The sequence below is a fragment of the Malaclemys terrapin genome, chromosome 4 (assembly GCF_027887155.1).
Source record: "Malaclemys terrapin pileata isolate rMalTer1 chromosome 4, rMalTer1.hap1, whole genome shotgun sequence".
NCBI classification, from domain to species: domain Eukaryota; kingdom Metazoa; phylum Chordata; order Testudines; family Emydidae; genus Malaclemys; species Malaclemys terrapin.
Genome location: NC_071508.1, coordinates 140,110,677 through 140,131,135, shown reverse-complemented (window position 1 = coordinate 140,131,135; position 20,459 = coordinate 140,110,677). Strand labels below are relative to the sequence as shown.

Below are 20,459 nucleotides of genomic sequence, written 5' to 3'. Positions count from 1 at the left end.
TGTATAAAACAGTGAGGGCAAAGGTGATGCATTGTATTTCCTTTTCCGAAATCAAAGATCATTCAGGTTATGTATAACTTGTAGGAACATAGCAATTGCCATATCAGATCAGACAAGAGGTCCATGTAGTCTGATATCCTGTCTGACTGTCCAATATCAGATGCATCAGAGGAGACCGGTAAATAGCGGGGTCCCCTGAGGATCTGTACTGGGACCAGTGCTGTTCAACATATTCATAAATGATTTGGAAAAAAAGGGTAAACAGTGAGGTGGCGAAGTTTGCAAATGATACAAAATTACTCAATATGGTTAAGTCCAAAGCTGACTGAAAGACTTAAAAGGGAATTCATAAAACTGAGTGACTGGGCAAGAAAATGGCAGATGAAATTCAATGTAAATAAATGCAAAGTAGTGTACATTGGAAAACGTAACCCCAACTATACATACAAAGCAAAAGGGTTTAAATTAGCGATTACACCTCAAGAAAGAGATCTTGGAGTCATTGTGGATAGTTGTCTGACAACAGCTGCTCAATGTGCAGCGGCGGGCAAACATCTAACAATGTTAGGGAACGTTAGGAAAGGGATAGCTAAGAAGACAGAAGGCAGAAGTGCTAGGGGTGGTACCACATCTCCTGGCTTGAAGTGGATTCCATTATATACAAGATTTACAGTTTGGTTCAATGGCTCTCAGCACCCCCACTATAAAAATTGTTTCAGCACCTCTGTCAGAACCCCTGGCATTCTGATGCCACTGTATAAATCCATGTAGGCCCACATATTGAATACCGCATGAAGTTCTGGTCGCCCCATCTCAAAAAAGATGTATTCAAATTAAAAAAAGTACAGAGAAGGGCAGCAAAAATGAGTAGAGGTATGGAAAAGCTTCCATATGGGGAGAGATTAAAAAGACTGGGACAGCTCATCTTAGAAAAGAGACAAATGAGAGGACATATGATAGAGATCTATAAAATCATGAATGGTGTGGAGAAACTGAATAAGGAAGTTTTATTTCCCCCTTCACATAACACATGAACCAGGAGTCACCCAATGAAATTAATAGGCAGCAGTTTTAAAACAAACAAAAGGAAGAACTTCACACAATGCACAGTCAACCTGTGGAACTCATTGCCAGGGGATGTTGTGAAGCTCAAAAACATAACTGGGTTCAGAAAAGAATTAGATAAGTTCTAAGATAAGATAAGGATAAGTCCATGAATGGCTATTAGCCAAGATGGTCAGAGATGTAACACCATGATCTAGGTGTCCCCAAACCTCTCACTGCTAGAAGCTGGGACTGGACAACGGGATGAATCATTTGATAAATTGCCCTGTTCTGTTACTCCCTCTGAATCATCTGGCACCGGCCGCTGTTGGAAGACAGGATAGTGGGCTAGATGGACCAATGGTCCGACTCAGTATGGTCATTCTTATGTTCTAGGAAGATGCATGAAACAATATAGGGGATTACTATGGCATAACCTGCCCATGGCGGGGGTCATTCTTCCTAAGCCCCATCAGTTTGTGATTGGCTTATTTCTGAAGCATACGTGTTTATATCCCTGTCTGATGTAACTGTGGTTATTCTCATTATGGATATGACTCCTAATAAACTCTTGGCCTCATTGATCTCTTGTGGCAATACATTCTACTGGTTAATTATCCACTGTATTTTTTTTTTTTAAATAAGTGATCAGTTTAAATTTGTTGCCTTTCAGTTTAGTTGAATCTCCCCTTGCTCTTGTATTGTCAGAGAGGGTGAATAGGAGCACCAAATTCACTTTCCCTATCCTGTACCCTCTTATTTTGTTTCCTTTGTAAACTAGAGAGTTGCAGGCTTTTCATAGGAAGTTTTTGCCTTTACCTATGTCTCTAATCATTTTCATTGCTTGTCTCTAGATCCCTGCCAAAGACATTTGGATAACAGCGGTGGCTCCAGGCACCAGCGCTCCAAGCGCGTGCCTGGGGCAGCAAGCCGCGGGGGGCGCCCTGCCGGTCCCTGCAAGGGCAGCAGGCAAGCTGCCTTCGGTGGCTTGCCTACGGGAGGTCCGCCGGTCCTGTGGCAATTCGGTGGTGGGTACGCTGAAGCCGCGGGACCGGCGAACCTGCCTTTAGCATGCCGCTGAAGGCAGCCTGCCTGCCATGCGTGAGGCGGCAAAAAAGCTAGAGCCGCCCCTGTAGGATAACATCCTTTACTTGGGGGAAGGGTGCCATGGCAGCACTTTATCTGCCAAATGTAGAATCTTTTCCAGTAATAAATTTTGAATATTCCTGTTTTAGACTCGGGAGCAAGAGGAGCTGGAGGAAGCTTTAGAGGTGGAACGACAGGAAAATGAGCAAAGGCGACTGTTCATACAGAAAGAGGAACAAATGCAACAGATTATAAAAAGGAAGAATAAACAGGCACTTCTGGATGAACTGGTGGGTATCAAAACAGAACTACAGATTTTGAGCTTTAAATTCAGTTTTTGTGGCTTCAGACGTGGACTTGTACTACTTATGCTGTTGATACAAAATATCAGTTTTGTACATTTCATATTTATTTTAATTTCTTTCATCCTACAAACATTTGAGAACAGATCTGGTAAGACACTAACAGGAATGATGCCGGGAGTAATCGTGCAAAATGCAGGAGATTAGACTGAGTAAGAATGTGTTTTTGTTATGTTTTTGGCTGCTTCTCTCTGTAATTCATCCCATTTCTTCCCCTCCAAGCCTGTTTTAAAGAGTCTGTGTTCTGTATTGTACTTCATTGTGACCGTTAGAGGTGCTGGGATTTCAGAAAAGCTATCCCAGTGAGTCTACCCAGCCCATCCATTAAATTAGCAACTGACTGCTCCCCATCCCTACTTCTGTAAGAAATTACTGTAAAGGATCAGAATATCTGCTTGGTGCACTGAAAATATTAGCAAACAATAGGAGGCATATTGACAACTGTTAGTGAGAAAAGAGGTCTTATTTTATTATTGAGTTAGGTATAGTATGTTCTTGGAAATCTATAGTGGTCAGCTATTTTTAAAAACTTTTGGAAAGTGACCTACTTTCTGGGATTGCTTCTAGATTTCCTCTACTCCACCGTTCTTTGTGCACCCAAAAATTCAATGGTGATTTAGGGGCACAGGGCAACCTACGCACTGCATGTGTGGTCTAATCTGGATTTACAGCTCAACATACTGTTACACTCATGCATTGTATATGAGAGTCTTAAAATTGTGTGTGCGTGTGCGTATGCACATTTATAAATAAAAATATGGGCAGAGAAAAAACAGAAAAGCATGGAAATTGATATTAAAAAATATTGTTATGCCAGTAGGGTGTTTTACGGATGCCTTGTCAACCTTGATTCTGAATTTTTTCGCTTTGCTTTGGTTCTCACATTAAAGTAACATTTAATCCAGTTCTCTTGCATTTTATTTCTGGTTCTTTTTGAAGATGTGACTTACTTTCTTCCCTTCCTGAGAATGCAGAGTTCTTCTTTGACCCTATGGGAGATCCACTAAAATGCAGAGATATTGGTGTTATGTGATTTAGGAGTTTGTTTTACGGTTTTAGGGACTGTGCTGAGGAACTGCCTTGCCCCAGGGCCAAGGTTCGTGGCAGCCTTTTATTGGATTCTTTGAAAGGAGCTGGTGTTTCATTTTCCTTAGACATCAGCATAGATGTGCAGAAAGGCCCCTTGTTTTACTCCAGTGGATGTATCCCGACAGAAAGGGAAATCCCCCAACAATCTGAGACTTTATATCCAGCAGAGTCTTATAACTTTTAAGGTAATAATGCTCGTGATCTGCTTAGTTAGGCATAGTCTGACTAGCAGGCCAATTAATAACTCCACTGTACACGCAGTATATTTCCTTAATGGCTTGGAAAAAGGTTTTGAACTGGTTTCTGACTTTAAAAAGTGTGTTCAGTCCTGCTTTAAAATACACTTTTAATTTAGTAGGGGCCAACATTGTTTTCTTACACAGCAGTTGGTTTTACTGGAAATACAGTTCGCCAGATGGCTTGCGAAAAGAGCAGTTATAAATAATCTTTATAACATGACCAAAATAGGTAATTTAACTCTGATTGCACATGCGTTGCTATTAAAACATATCTAAATATTTTTAAAACAACAGAAAGGTAATGTTAAAAGTAGAGAAAGAAAGTTAGAAAACTTTAGTGTGTCTCTCTAGTTTTTAAAGTGGACTGTGAAATTTGGCTCAAAACTTAGTTTTGTAAAATCATGCTTTTATAAAACCATCAGAAATAAGTTTCTTCAATAACTCCTAAAATTTCTATGGGAACAGTTATTTTTAAATATCCCCCTGAAGTACCTGAAGTCTAAATATTGCTGTGTTGCAAATGTGTTGCAAATCTGAAACTGAAACTAACTATAAACTGAAGTGAAACAAATGTCACTTTTTTCATTGAGAGAAATGAAAAAGATAAACACAACATAAACAAAGTAAGTGAAAATTGTCAAAATGGGTTTAAAAAGGGAGTATTAGAGCTATTGGTAAAGATATGCATTTTAGCAACATATGGAGTGAAATCCTGGCTCCACTGATCAAAGGCAAAACTCCCATTAATTCCAAAGAGGCCAGGATTTCACCCATGAATTTTAAATTTGTCTCTCAATGCACTCTCTGTTTAGGAATTGTTGCACAAAGAATAGTTGAGTGTATACTTCTTTCACTGCTTTCTCCAAACTGGTTTAACATTGATTTAACAATACGAAAAAACGTAGGGCAAATATTTTTCAGATGCATACATGCAATCTCAACTCCAATATTCTGCTATCCAGTCATGTACTAAATTCATAGTCACTGAGAGAGCTGTGTACACAGATAGCAGAATTAAGAGGTCTCATGCAGCAACAAGAGGAAATTTTTTCCTTAATGTTCAAGCTTTACAGCAAGTTTGAAGACTAGTTCACAACTTCTTACACTTCTAGTATTTGGATTACAGTAGCAGAGGCTTCAGTCGCTGTGCTAGATGCTATACTAATATAATAAGAGAGTGTTTTGTTTTTCTCCAAAGAGCTTACAGTTTAAGTAGACCAGACAGGCACAAGGGGAAACAGAGACCCAGACCGGTAATGTGACTTGTCCAAGGTCACACAGCAGGGCTGTCGCCAAGCCAGGAATAGAACCCAGGTCTCCTGAATCACAGTCCATTTTCCTAGCCGCAACACTGTGCTACCTCCCAATATAGGATTAGATAGATTTTATACTGGCAGTGTTTCAAATGACGGCTCCATGGCTGCCACTTTTCACTAAAATACCAGTTGTAATTTAAATCTTTATTCTCTTCATGGGTCATGCTGAGCAATGCTTCTTCCTGTCCAAACTTTCAGATCCTGGGTCTGAGCAAAATGTGTAAACTTGTCTTTAAGTACAATATTAACACGTGGTGTGATTGTACACTAATAGTGCTAGAGATGTTATTAATTCCCCGGTGCATGGCGGTTGAAATTCTCAGCCCTGCTCCCAGCCCTTTTATGCAGGGGGTGTGCCAGAGGCTGCGTGGGACTGGGAGTGCGTGTCCAGGCAAGGATGAAGCACATTGTGCTGTGGGAATTATGGGCAGTGATGCTGCCTGAAGGCAGGTAGGGACAGGCTTCTGTGACTTAGCCCCTCATGGCTGTCTTAATTATGCTGTGGGGGGTGTATCTCCTGCTCCCAGAATCAGGAAGATGCCAAGGTAACTTAAAGCCATCTTAGTCCCCCCACATCCTTTCCCTCCGAGCTGTGAGTTCTGATCCTGCAGACACTTATGCACATAATTAACAATCCTGGTGCAAATGGTTGCATTGATTTCAATGCATTTTTCACGTACGGAAAGTTACATGTATACATAAATGTTTACAGGATCTGGTCTATGATATCTATCTCTTTACTGCTCTGTAGTGATAGTTAACTAGAAAGGCTGTGCACTTATTACATAGGACAAACAGTGAATCAAGAGCACTGTGGTTTGCTGGTGCAATGCTGATTTCTCAGAACTGTGTATCTCTATGCTAATGTAGAAACTGCTGAGAAGTTAGCATAGAAATTGGCTGCCTTTTGTGTCGCATGAGAAAATAAACATGTGACAAGTGAGTGGAGGACAAAAAGCCTAAGGAGACTTCCCTCCTCCCCTCCCCCTAACTATATAGTGCACATTAAATCTGAAATTAAAAAAAAAGTGCATTCAATAGGGTCTTCTCAACTATTGCTGATAATAGCAGCACTTGTAGTGCACACTTGGACTGTGAGTGTGTTGGATGACATGGAGGTGCTCAGAGATTCAGGTGCTAACATAGCAAATTTGGGTGGTCCAAATTCTCTTTTTAGTTGCATGGAGATTGGAAGGGGAGAAGTCCCTATGCTGAAGAGAGTAAGGGTACTGAACCTGTGCCCGGACACTTGCAGGACTGTGCTGTCCCTCACTGTCATTTGTATTATGACCCCTCACCCCAGATCAGGTCCCATTGTGAGATACAATCTCAGCCCTGAAACCCACAGTCTATTTTAAGACAAGTCAGTGAGTGAGCATAACAAGCAATAGGAAGGATGAAGAGGGAGCATTAATCTTACAATAGTAAGTATGGGCACTACTTGATGGTTCTGTGTCACGTCAGGAGATTTTCAAAGGCACCTAAGCACCGAACTCCCATTGAAAGTCATTTTTCTATCTTAAATTTTTAAAAATAAAATATTTATAGTCCCAATCTGGCTTTGGGGGTTCAGTTGCTTTATAAGTTAGTAGCAAATTTGGAACACAAAGCAGTATTTCCTTGGTTCCCCAGAACAGAAATATATATGCTGTATTGAGTGCATTGTGCATAAAGTGCTGCAGCAAGGGAGTCTGGGAATAAACAGCTCTAATCTCCCCCTCCCCCGCTTCCACAGTAAAGAGAAGTTAGAGGATTTCAGGGTTCACGGAGATAATCAGACTAATTTAATAGAGAATTATTTAGCCAATAATTTGTCTGCCTCTCCTTGGAATGTGGTATATGTATACATGTTAATCTTTTAGTTGTAACCTAAATGTAAGATTTTAAGTAGTTAAGCAAGTTAACCATTTATTTTATTACTTTTATATATATATATATATATATATATATATTTTAAAATTGGCTGGCTTCCCTAAAAATAAGTTGGTAAAGGAGAAAATAAATATGCTGTTGGTTGCACTTACAATGGTGCCATTGTGCAAGGCAGAGCAAGGATCATTTCCAAACGGCCTCAGGTGAAATCTAATGGGAAACAATTTCAAACTGGTCTGAATTCATTTGTAGAAAGAATGTGTCTTAGATAAACATCTGATTCAAGTTATACTACTTTGTACTACTCCTTCTGTGATTAAGTTCCAATTTTTTTATTTTAATAAATATGGTTGCATTGGCCAGTTGCAATAAGGACTCTGTTATATTGTCTTTAATGTGGATTCCATAAAAATGGTTGTTTGCAGATTACGCTGATTTATGAGGCTGCTGCAGCTTTTTCCTATTACTGAAAGTGATCGTTTGCTGTAAACTGTTTCTCATATAGAGAATATTTAGCGTAACCTTTTTCTGCTGGTGATGGCCTTTTCAGACACAATTTGTAGTCTTGAAGAATGAGCAGCATTAATTTTTTTTCTTTTGAATATTTCAATCTGTGTTTTCAACATGTTTACAGGAAAGTTCCCATCTGCCGGCCTCCCTGCTCTTAGCTCAACATAAAGACAGATCTACGCAGCTAGAAATGCAGCTGGAAAAACCCAGACCAGTCAAACCAGTCACATTTTCCACTGGCATCAAAATGGTAAGACTTCTTTGTTTCTTTTTTTATTTCACTGTTCCAGAAGGCACAGCTTTTCCCAGTCTGAGATATAAATGATCTTTTAAATTTGACTTGCATTGCTGTAGAACACAGACCAATGATAAGTATAGTTTCTAATTATTGGTGTAATTTAAAGAGAGCAGTTCAAGAACTTCAGCATTCTAGTAGTTGGAATGTAAGAGATTCTGTGCATTTTGCCCTTGCAATTTTTGTGCTGTAATTGATCCATTGAAAGTTCCTTTTTTTGCCCCATAGCTTGATGTAATTGTTCTGAAAGCTAAAATTCTAGAGCCTTCAGAAAAGGACTGGTGCTTATTTTGAGCACTAGAAGATTGTGTGTCAGAGAGAATCTGGAAATCCATGTCGTGTCAATAAGATCACATTCTCAAACAATGAACAGCAGAGACAAATATTTTTCGAACAGCAAATATGTTAGTAGTTCTGTGGTAATAAGGATCTGTTAGCTTTCCTGTTTTATAACGCCATTCTTTCTGTCACAACATAATATAAATGTTCTTTCCTTTTCCGAAATAAACATTTCTTCTGTTCTGTTTTTCACCAAAATATATACCTACAACCTATATGTTAAGGATTTGATAAAACCAAATTGCAAGTTACTAATCTTTTTTTTTACCCTTTCTCTGCAATAATCATTCTGTTTTCCAAGGTCTCCTGAAAAGACTGTAAAAATTCTTTCTAAAATCATCTTCTTGTTACAGACTTAATAATCCACAAAAGCATAACCCAGAATTGATACTCAAAAAAACCCCTAGAACAGACCAAATAAAAAAACTCCCAGCACTCAACCCTGCATCTCTGTGACATCAGTCTGTTTTGTAATGGGTGTCTGGACTATTCTCTGTGTCTGAATTACAACATGAGCCCCTTCAGAACAGCATTTGCATCTTACTCTGTCTTTACAGCACCAAGCATACAAGGGCTAGGAGTGGTTAGTATGGGCTATAAACTAGTGTATTTGATTGTGTTGAGAGAATTAACAGAAAAAGACCATTATTTGGTTTAGCAATGGTCCAACTGGATGGCTGCACTAATTATTCCTTTTTCCTGCAAAATGTTCCTATGTATTTTTAATTCTTGGACTTAGGAACCATTGGAGTGTGTCATGAGGACGTCTTAACAATGGTTAGTTTGTATTTGGAAAGAAGCAGAATGATGTGCTTGTATCACAGGAGGATGAAAAGTACTTTTCAGGCCATTTCTAATCAGAGAGGCTGTTGAACAATATTTATTTAGGGATACACATTTTTAAATAGACAGGCCCATGTAACTTGTGCCTAAGGGGCTAAAAGAGTTGGCAGAGGTGATCTCTGGTTTGCTGATGTTAATTTTTATGAACTATTGGAATACCAGGGAAATTCCAAAATACCGGAAGAGTGTTAATGCTGTGCCAATATTCAAAAAAGGTAAGAGGGATGACCGATAACTATAGGCTGGTTATCCTGACATCAATCTTGGCCAAAAGAATGAAAAAGATGATCGATAAAGGAATCGGTTCATAAAGAATTAAAGGAAACAAATACAATGTCAGTCAGCATGGTTTTCTGGAAAATAGATCTTGTCAAACAAATATAATTCTCATTCTTTGAGGAGATTATGCACTTAGTTCATAAAGGCAGCTGCATAAATCTAATATATTTAGACTTTTGTAAGGCATTTGACTTCATACCGGAAGACATTCGGATTAAAAAAATTAACATCATACAAATATCAATAAATCACATGTTAAATAGGCTAAGAACTAGCTAACTGACCTCAAAAAGTCATCCATAGGGAATCCTCTTTGAATAGGATGTTTCTATGGGGTTCTGCAGGGATTGGTACTAGGCCCGATGTTCAACATTCTTTTTTTATCTGTGATCTGGAAGTAAATATCAAATCACACTTAATAAAATTTGGATCACTGGTAAGTTGGGCCCATTCAAACAAAATGTGTTTTTAATACAGCCAAATGGAAAGTTTCACATTTGGGAATAAGGAATGCAAGCCATACCTACTGAATGGGGGACAGTATCCTGGAAAGCAGTGACTCTGAAAAGGCTTTAGGGATCACAGCGGACAAGCAATTAACTCAAACTCCCAATGCGATGCTGCAGTCAAAAAGGCGAATGCAATCCTTGGGTGTATAAACAGAGCAGTAGAGCATAAGAGGGGTTGGGAGGTGCATGACTTCTGTATATGGCATTGGTGAGACATATGCTGGAATACTGTGTCCAGTTCTGGCGTCCACATTTTTAAAAGAACATTGGAAGATTAGAGAATGTGCAGAGAAGAGCCGCAAAAATGATTTGAGGGCTGGAGAAAATGCCTTACAGTGAGAGGCTTAAATAACTCAATCTATTTATCAAAAAGAAGATTTGAGAGGTGTCGTGATTACAGTAAGTACTTCATGTGGAGAAAATGCAGAGAATAGCAGAAGACGAACCAACAGCAGGAAACTGAAGTCAGACAAATTTAAATTAGAAATCAGGCACAAATTTTTACAGTGAGGGTTATTAACCATTGGAACAAACTTCCAAGGGAAGTGGTGGATTCTCCATGCCTTTGTGCCTTCAGTTCAAGACTGGATGCCCTTCTGGAAGATGTGCTTTAGGCAAACATAAGTTATTACGCCCAATTCAGAAGTAAGTAGCTGAAATGTACAGGTCTGTGATATGAAGTCAGGCTAGATGATGTAATGGCTCCTTCTGACCTTCAACTCTATCAGTTGTGTATTTACTGTGAATAGACCTTGAGAGTGGGTGGTATGTACCTGGTGGGTGGTATGTCTGGTGAAAAGTACAGTGAACTCACACTTTTTGGGTCCAAGGCTATGATGCACTGAACTATTCCTAGGACAGGGTTTCTCAACCTTTTTCTTTCTGAGTCCCCCCTTTAGCTTTCTGCCCTGGGCCCCAGCAAGTCTAATGCTGGCCCTGCTCTCTGGTTTATTTTGGGAGACCTCCTGAAACTTGTTTGCAGTCCCCCAGGGGCCCCAGACCCCTGGTTGAGAACCACTGTCTTGGGAGATGCAGGGCTCCTTCAAATCCTGTGGTGCTCAGCCCCTCACAAGTTTGTGGGATTGTGCTGTATGTGGTAATTCTCATGTAGGATGTTCTTCTATAGTCTTCAGAGGGGTAGCCGTTTTAGTCTGTATCAGCAAAAACGACGAGGAGTCCTTGTGGCACCTTTGAGACTAAGAAATTTATTTGGGCATAAGCTTTCATGGGCTATAACCCACTTCATCAGATACATGGAGTGAAAAATACAGTAGGCAGGTATAAATATACAGCACATGAAAAGATGGGAGTTGCCTTACCAAGTGGGGGGGTCAGTGCTAACGAGGCCAATTCAATCAGGGTGGATGTGGCTCATTTCCCAACAGTTGACAGGAAGGTGCGTGTATCAACAGAGGGAAAATTACTTTTTGTAGTGACCCAGCCATGCCCATTCTTTAGTCAGGCCTAATTTGATGGTGTCAACTTTGCGAATTAATTCCAGCTCTGCAGTTTCTCGTTGAAGTCTGTTTCTGAAGGTTTTTTTGTTGAGGAATGGCCACTTTTAAGTCTGTTGTTGAGTGTCCAGAGAGATTGAAGTGCTCACCTACTGTTTTTTTGAATGTTCCAATTCTTGATGGCTGATTTGTGGCACTGCTATGGGTATCTGCATGGCCCCACAGTATGCCAACGTTTGTATGGCTGACTTAGAACAACGCTTCCTCAGCTTTTGTCCCCTAGCGCACCTACTCTACTTGTGCTACATTGATGACATCTTCATCATCTGGACCCATGCGAAGGAGGCCCTTGAGGAATTCCACCAGGATTTCAACAATTTCCACCTCACCATCAACCTCAGCCTGGACCAGTCCACACAAGAGATCCACTTCCTGGACACTACAGTGCAAATAAGTGATGGTCACATAAACCATCTCTAAGGTGCCACAAGGACTCCTCGTTGTTTTTTTCTATAGTCTGTCTGTAAGGGCAAGTGCTCAACATTGGCATAGCACTGCTCCCATTGAAGTCCATAACTTCCATTGACTGCAATGGGCGTTTCACCATGGACTTCCATGGGAGCAGAGCTACACCAGTGCTGAATGCTTTTGAAAATCCCACCTTAAGTACTGTTGTGATATGATGTGTAGATCTGGAACCAAAGCAGTACTGCTATTATGGGTGTAGTGCTTCAAGTCCACCAGTGGAGAGTTCTTTTTCCCCCTTTCTTTCCCCTCAGCCCCTTCACCTGCTGCTTGAACCTAGGACTGTTCTTCTCTGATGATGGCTTCTTTTATTTTACAGAGGCCAGATAGTGCGTATTGAATGCCTTGCCTGGCTGATTCTGAGATTGTGTCTATGCAGCTACATTCTTAACAATGTTGGCTGGGGTGCTCTCCTTTTTTTTTTTTTTGGCTTGAAATATGAGAATTTTTCCTTGAATGGTCTAAATCAGAGGTGTTCTTGAGCCTGATTGATGACGTGGTTTTGCTCTTGAGTTCCAAGGAATATACCCATTTTAGTCTCCTGAAAGACATTCAATTAGGCTGGCTGTTTTTAGGTGTCCTATGTGTATTCTTTATACTAGATGTTGAGTTTCCATTCCTTTGGGGGGGGCGGGGATTTTCTTCCTTTAATAAACGAAATGAGAACATTCCTCATTACTCAGAAAAGGTAGACTTCTTCTCCTTCAGTTGGCTCCTTTTGTTAACAGCATGGAGGTTAGCTAGGAATAGGACCCCCTTACCTCTTCCCCCACCCTGAGAGAGAGCTATTTAAGCTTGATCTATGCTATATCCTTACAGCTTTGTGTATCATTTTGCCTAGCTTCTTTTTTTAAAATCAGTTCTGCGGACAACAGGCTCTTCAAGCTTCCTGGTTACGAAAAAGATACCGTTCGTGAATTGATGTTTCATGTAAGTGAGTGGGATAGGGAGCTGCAGACCCTTTTTATCTTGGCATTTGCCTTCTTATTTGTGACCCACAGCTTCCTGCATAATTTGAATATTTTAAACATTCTTTTCCTTAGTGGAGTATATGTCTATTAAGCCCAGTCTGCAAACCAGCTTAATGCTGTTACAGAAAGTGTGGCAATCTTAATTGCACTTCCAGTAACAGTCTTGAAAATGGTGGCGCCAGTTCTGTGCTAGCAGCTAAATAGTTTTCAGTATTAGCGGAAGAGGGCAACGGCTGTCACTAATGCGCCGTTATCCTAGGAATCTCTTCAGGATCATCTTGGAATAAATCAAGCCACTGTTTGGAGACTGTGTCATTTCTGGTTGGGAGATTGATCTACAGGGGAGTTGATGTCCAAACATACCCTTGTAAGGATACTTATTTGTATTCAGGGGTGTGTGTGTTGCACTGGTGACAGCAATTCACAAATGCAGACAGGGCTCATTTCACTGCAATAATAGCTTCCTTTCAACGTTTCTGCCACTTACAGGATGGTGGCGGGAGCCACTTGATCCTCATGGTTTGCCTGTGCTTGACAGTACCACCACTGCTTATAATACTTAGCAGTTCCTTAGCTAATCCACTAACTAATAGTGCTGGAGAATGTATATGAAGTAGGGCAGCATTTCAGAGTGCTTGTCACTCTTTCCCTCCACCCCATTTTTATGATTGCTCCCTGACCCATCTAACTAGAGGATTGCTGCTCTCCAGGAGTGAAGTTCTTTGGAGGCAATTTCATGCAGTTAAAAAATTAAGTACCTGAAACTAGATTGTCTATATACCTTGTCATCTCCTATGGAACTGCTCACTTCTTCAGAGCACTTCTTGGGCAGGTAGCTGGAGAACTTAGAGAATCTCTGTATAGAATATTACATCCCTTGTATGGGTGGGAGAGTATTCTTTTTCAACAGTGAAAGCACCCCTTCAGTATAGCTCTGCTGCATCGTCGCTGCATAATGAGCCCAATTCCTGGCACATCTGTGTTTTTATTTTTATAATAGTAGTATTTGTTAATAGTAATGTAGTAGTACACTCAGAGACAGTTGCGATCTCAAAATGATTACAGACTAAGTATGCAAGATAAAGTGTGGGAAAGGAAACTGAGGCACAGAGGGAAATGACTTGCCCAAGGTCATACAGGAGGTCAGAGAACGTGGGCTTCCTGAGTCCCAGACTAGTGTCCTGTCCATTGGACCATGCCACATCTCCTATCCTCAGTCTTCTCCTTATATGACAGCGTGAGCTAAGGGTAGGAATTTCACCCTTTAACTTTTCAGTTTCCTGGCTTTTCTCTGTGTAAATCATGGCAACGATGTTATCTTAACTTGGTCTGAATATTACAAGCATTTCATTCTGGGTGCCATCATCTTGTACTGTAATTAGTTCAAAGTTAGTGTGAGTGACATGCTGTCCTGAAGCAGCAGAAGTCACAGGAAGGAATAGTCAGATCAATAATTCTCAAATTAATCCTCCTGCCTGGTGGCACAGGATGTTTAGGACACCATTGAAATGCATCACAGTAGTAAATTGAGCAGAGCAAGTGCGAGGCAATAATATTCTTTTGATGTTACCCTCACAACATTATTCTAATTGGAAAGAACATTCTTGTATTACGTTTTGTTGGGCTGTGCTTTTAACTTTGACTTCAACTAAGGCCAAATTGACTGTACTTCGTTATTGCCTCTGTTGCTTCAGGTTCCAGCAAATGTTCATAGGCTGTTTCTGTTTTCCAGTCTGTGTTTCTTTTACAGTTCATGGAGCCAGTATCCAAGATTGTGCTCCAAGTCCAAAAAAAAATTCCTCCAAATACTTTTTAATCGTTGTGTTCCATCAGAGTCTCCCAGATATATGATGATATGTGAATTGGGAGGATTAAACCTAATCCCGCCACTTACAGTAGTTTGCCCCTGTCTACAGATCCAGGTAGTTGCATGTTGTGTTTCAAGTAGTTGCATCCATTTGTGTGGCATGTGATTATGTTCATAAATGGTCATTGTTACTGGTTGTCGTTGTCGTCATCTTTTTTTTAATGACGTGCTCTTAAAATCTGCCTAAACAGTAAAAGATTTTTTTTTTTTTTGTTAGGGAATCAGTCCAGTTTCCTTCCTTTGCTATTCCTTCCAGCTGGTCTATCTTCAGGCAGAAACCGTTCAGACGGATTTGATTTTTTCATGAGATGCATGCCAGGCAGAGTTAATCTGTGTTTTTGTTTTTAATCTCCACTCTGCTCATGGTGTGTGAATTTCTTGCATGGAGATAGGTAAGGAACACTCCTTTTTATAGTATTTGTTAGCCCCCACTTAGCCCTCAATCCTGGAAGGTGATGACCACTTTGGCCCCTATCCAGAAAAACACTTAAGTGCATGCTTAATTTTAAGCACCTGAGTAGTCCCATTGATTTCATTGTTCAAAGTTTAAATACACGCTTAAATGCTTTACTGGATCAGGGCCAAATTGCTCAGCACTTTGCAGGATCGAGTCCTTAAGGAGTTACTATTGTGAAAGCCTCTGAGTGGGGTTTTGCAAAGCTTTTAGATCACTTAATAAGGTTCCTTTTGTTAGTAGTTCATACCTTTGCAGCTATAAAAGCTCTTTCTTCTCCTGGCTTTGAATATACTCCTCCATTAATAATTACCCTCACTTTGTCTATTATTTAATCAACTAAATAAAAACAAAACTCTCTGAAGAGGACAGGGTGTCTTGGGATGTTTGTAGAACATCCTGGGTTACTTCCCTTTCTTCCACTCTCTTTAACTCTAGCTGACTTGGGGAAAAATATATTGAGTTATGTGCAAACCTTTTCGTTCAGCACTGAAAGGTGTGTCTGGCTTGTTGTAACACATTTTTGTAGATTCCCTGTAGCAAAACCACATTGTACGGAGATTATGACTTAATTACTTTAGTCCAATATCAATTGTTATATTGTTGTCTAGATGTTAAACTGTTCCTGTGGGTTAAAAGATTATCTCATTATCTATAACAACACTGTAGGTAATTGGTTTAAAGACTGCTTCATTTAAATTAAAAGACTGGTATTTATAGGTTAGTTAATAATACAGATTAGTTGACGCTAAGATTTCTTTACACCTCACTATCTTTATTGATACTTAAAGTGAATAGACACTGACTCAAAGTTAAGAACTGGATATCTCAGTAAATTTGGGATGGTGTCCTCTGTGAGCCCTTTGCCTGTAATCTAGTATATGAGACCTCTATTGTGTTCAAAGTGGTACTGTATATGAACCCTTTGCCATTAGTATATCTAGATTTAATTTACTTTAGTGTGCAACTGAGAACTTGTGACTGGCATTTTCAAGAGAAGAGTTCACATTGGTTCAGGCACTAATTATTACTTGGTGATAATTCCAATCCAGGTAATAGAAACTAATACTCTATGGAGTGGGGAGTGAAGAAATGGTTTGGAAATGTAGATGGCCATTTGATGAACCATCTTAAAACTCTAAGCACTTCATGCAACAGTGCCTAAGAGTTAGTGATCTTTTACATTGCAGTAAGGAATGATTTTCTTTTCCAGTGGCAGATCAAATCATGAGCATTGCTACACAAGTGAATGAGTTTGGAATTTTTTGTTGTTGGCATGAGTGAAATAACACAATAGCCCTTTAATAGACAAGATATTCTATCTATTGATTCTTTTCTACCCTCTTTTTTATAAGAGGGATAACAGGCTAATTTGGTCCTCTATATAATAGGCACTTTAAATATTAACTTAGGCCTTGTCAAGGTTGGGAATTCAGTCCAAATGCAGCAATCAGTGGCCAGCCATCGACTAGATGCACCTATGTGAACCCCAAGTATAGACAAGGAAAATTAAAGATTTGCTTCAGTGGAGTTTATGCTAGTTTTAAGCAGGGGTGAGCTTCATCAGAGCAAATATACCCCTGCAACCTGAAAGACAAGGACTCTGTGTCTGGAATGGCAGGAACAAGGAGTAATCTCCCTCATTCCTTGGCATTGGGAGAGGAAGATGGCTGGGGGGTGGGAAGGGAGCATCACCTGGGCTGGTGGGCAGGCCAGTGAGGCTCAGGTTAGCCATAGGCCCCTGTGAACTCAGTAGAGGGATATGAGCCTTGACCTTCTGACTGGAGCCCCAGCTTCCACCGCTGGGATTAGCATAGCACCAGGTTTTTGATTTGCTGTGGGCATCATGCTAGTCACCTTTTTAGGGACTGGGAAAGAATTTTTCCCTCACTGCCCGATTGCCCAGTGTGAAGTGGGTTTTTTTCACATTTCCCCACAGTAGCTTTGGGATCCAGTGAGATAAGTGAAGCGTTAAGGTTCAAGGTGTCATCATTTAGCAGCTGGCAAGTGTCCAGTTCCATACAGGGTCTGGTTCCCTGATAAACCAGAGTGAGAAGTGGATTTAAGGGAAGGCATCCTCTCAAGAAGCTGGGGGATGGTGTTGGAGCTCCTAGAGTCTGTCAGCAAGGAGACAACTCCATTTCCCCAGCCCCTTGAGCCTCAAGCAAGGGGATGGTGCTGGGGTCTCAGCGACAGGCTAGGTACCAGCAGTGGAGAGGGGTCGGGGCTGAGGGCAGCCTCCCGCTAGGTGTTAACTGTGACAGATATTGCAGTCACATGCAATATTTTGGGGACAATATTGTGATAAGTTTATGGATGGTTTGTTATCATTGTGGGCCAGGGATTGTATGCAGTTTTGTGGGGGAGTGGAGGAAGGGTTACCATAGCTTCTCCAGGAACTAAAAACAGTGTGTGGGGGGTGATTAAGATGAATCACTCAGGTTTGTAAACTCCTCTGGAGAGGTACCACTCCCTGGGGAGGCTTGCATATACTGGTTCAGACTGAATTTTCCAGAGAGGAACTGACAAAGAAAGGGCTTTTGGCATAAAGACTAAGTTTAAACTGGCACAGGACTTTTTTTTGATTCAACAAATGGATGGGACCTTCTCTCTGAGGGGAGGGAGAGGGCACTGTTGTGGAAGGGTTGGAAAGACTTTGGCCTATCCGGACCCCCTAGAACTGATGAGCGATCTTTAGTAAGCTTTTAGAATGGGTACAGGACATTTTTATTGTTTTCACATGTTTTCTCTGTAATACTTTTACCCTGATAATAAATGCACCCTAAGAATAAAAGTATTTTACTTTGTGAAGGCTGGTTGCTAATTGGTACACATTGTTGCAACCCCTGGAGAAAGGGTAATCACAGGTGCTGGATCCCAATCAGACCTGCTGGGGCAAGCAGGGTGAGGTGCAAAGGGACTGCAAGCCTAAACCCGGTCTGGAAGGGGAGACGCAGGTCTCCGCCCGAAAGAGCTGTCAGCTGAGATCCTGAAACCTTAAGTGAGTGCCCTGGAGGAAGGGCGTGGGGGGTGTATGTGTGTGTCAAAGTTAACCTGTGAGAGTAAGGATTAAGGAAGTTAAGATAACCTGCACTGTATGAATTATTGCTGGATAGTTTCCAGATGAGTTAATAGTGTTGCAGCCTAATTAAGCCCCATTCCTGGGATAATTACAGCTGTCCTCCTCTATGCTATTATTATTATATTTACTAGTTAATCCTAGCTCTTATATAGTGCTTTTTATCAGTAAATATCAAAGTGCTTTTTAAAGAATGTAAGCATCTTTATACCATTTTATCCATGGGGAAACTGAGGCACAGAGCTGAAGTGACTTGTCCCAGGTCACCCAGTAGCAGAGCCAGGAATAGATCCCACCTCTCTTGAGCCCTAGTCCAGTGCTCTCTCCATCAAGCCACACTGTGTCAGGATTTTCCATACCTGCAACTATTTCAGTGTCTGGTCATCAACTACTGAAATGGGGACAAAACCTTAACGTTCCATTTGTGTTTCTGTTGAGATGTGGTCCTTTTTTTTGTAGAGTGTTCAGCTCTTGAAGGAATCTTTTGTTTACCTTCCAGCGGGATATAACTTTGTCTGTGGGAGTGGGGCAGAGAATATGCAAATTCTGACTAGTGTCCAGTGAACATTAATTAATTAATTTTGGTGTTTCTTGAGCTAAGCCATTTTGAAATGTGTGACATCAATAGCTAAATAAATTCCCACTTCCTGAACATTAGCATAGTGTTTACAGGTACCTCTTTGAAACAAATGAGGCTTCTGCAAATATAAAATGTTTGAATTTAGATTTATTGTTGCTGTTTGGAACAGAAGGTGACACCTGAATATCATAACTTTCCTCTCTTCCGTTGTCTAGTATTAGGGTTTTCAGAGTTCAATATAGTGTGAGGGTGTTTGTTTTGGAGTTGGTAAATTCATTTATATGGGCCAGTGTGATGGGTTGTGTACCCCATGCAGGAAATGAAAGGATAATGTGGGCTTGAGAGCTCAATCAACCCGACCTGATTGCATCTGAAAGGTGAGCCAGGCACAACTAGAGATGGAGCTCAGCTGGAGAAGGAGCTGGGTGGTTAGTATAAAGAAAGGAAGTTTGGAGCAGAAGGGGGCTGCAGGGAGGAGAGGAAGAAACTCTCTGGTCATGCTTTGGGACTAGAGAGTGGACAGACTGGCAAGCTCAAGGTGGAAGCCAAGAGGGAGAATTAGCCCTAGCATCATCTCCTAACCAGACAAGTCTCACAGAGCACCAGGAGAGAGATGGAGTCACTGGAAGTGGGGTAGGCTCCAGTGGTAAGCCCTGATAAAAGGGGAGGATCTGGATTTTTAGGGAGGGGGCCCTGGGAGGTATTTAGTGGAGGAACAACCAGGGGAACTTGAGGCATGAAAAAGGCCAAGCCTGTGGAGGATGGAAGATGGTTTAAGTTTGTTCTTTTAGTCTCAGATTTATTGGGGGATACCAGGGGAGAGCCCTGCAAGTCCTGGCATTGAGAGTAGGATGAACCTAGCGAGGTTCTGAGTAGAAGTAGGGGTGGGTCAGAATAGAGAGACCTTGCCTGCTCACTTACAGTGACCTTGGGCTGGAACCAAGTTATTGGGGTGGGGCGTGGGGGAAAGCCCTCAGTTCCCCTACTAGCCACCAGGGAAGGTGGTGTATGAAGTCCCCAGATTTAAGGGGATAAGGACGCCTTGAACAAAGAATGTGCAAGGCCCAAAGGGCCCAAATTCAGGGACGAAGACCTGTTGTAAGTACTTTATTTTATTGGACTTCTGAGGTAACAAAATGGTGATATGGCCAGATAGCCAAGTTATGAGAAGAGGGGGACTGCTGTGGGGCCAAAATGACTGCCAGCAGGCGGCACTGGAGAGGAGAGAGTTTGCTATGCCACACCCAGCCATGAGGAGGTGCTCCGGCAATGAGTGCACTCTTTGACAGACAGATTTTCAGTTATTGGGCACTCACAACCCCCTTTTGAAATCAGTGGGATCTTAGGTGCTCAGCACCTTCCAAAATCAGGCTAAATAGGCCTCAGTCTGACTAGGAGCTACTGTAGCCATTTCTAGAGTCTAAAAGTGCAGTCATTATGTTAGTCTTACTATGAACTAGTTGCAGATGGAGGAATCTAGTGACTGTTCTGAAGGGCAGTTAATCCTGCACATGAAAAAACACAGCAGAGATGGAAGACCCAATTGCTGCTGTAGGAAAGTAGACAGAACATGAAGTGATACTGATTTGTGCACTGTGCCAAAGCCAGTAAAAGTGGCTGTCTTCAGAATGGTTCCTATGGAGCTGTTTTTTAAAGTCGTTGAGCACTTGCAGGTCCCATTGGCTCTGGTTGGAATTCTGGGAGCTCAGCACTGCTACAATTGAGCCTTATATTTGTGCTCTCTAG

At 41.2% G+C, this 20,459-nt stretch overlaps 1 protein-coding gene across 3 annotated transcripts in view; it reads left to right on the top strand.

Annotated features, from left to right (window-relative positions):
* The window catches only part of MNAT1 (MNAT1 component of CDK activating kinase), a 193,839-nt gene that overhangs the window by 70,856 nt on the left and 102,524 nt on the right, over nt 1-20,459 (top strand). For all 3 annotated transcript variants that reach the window (XM_054026944.1, XM_054026946.1, XM_054026945.1), the window contains 2 exons: nt 2,280-2,420; nt 7,643-7,768. In XM_054026944.1, coding sequence (XP_053882919.1) covers nt 2,280-2,420; nt 7,643-7,768 — 267 coding nt within the window. The remainder of the gene's footprint in view (nt 1-2,279; nt 2,421-7,642; nt 7,769-20,459) is intronic.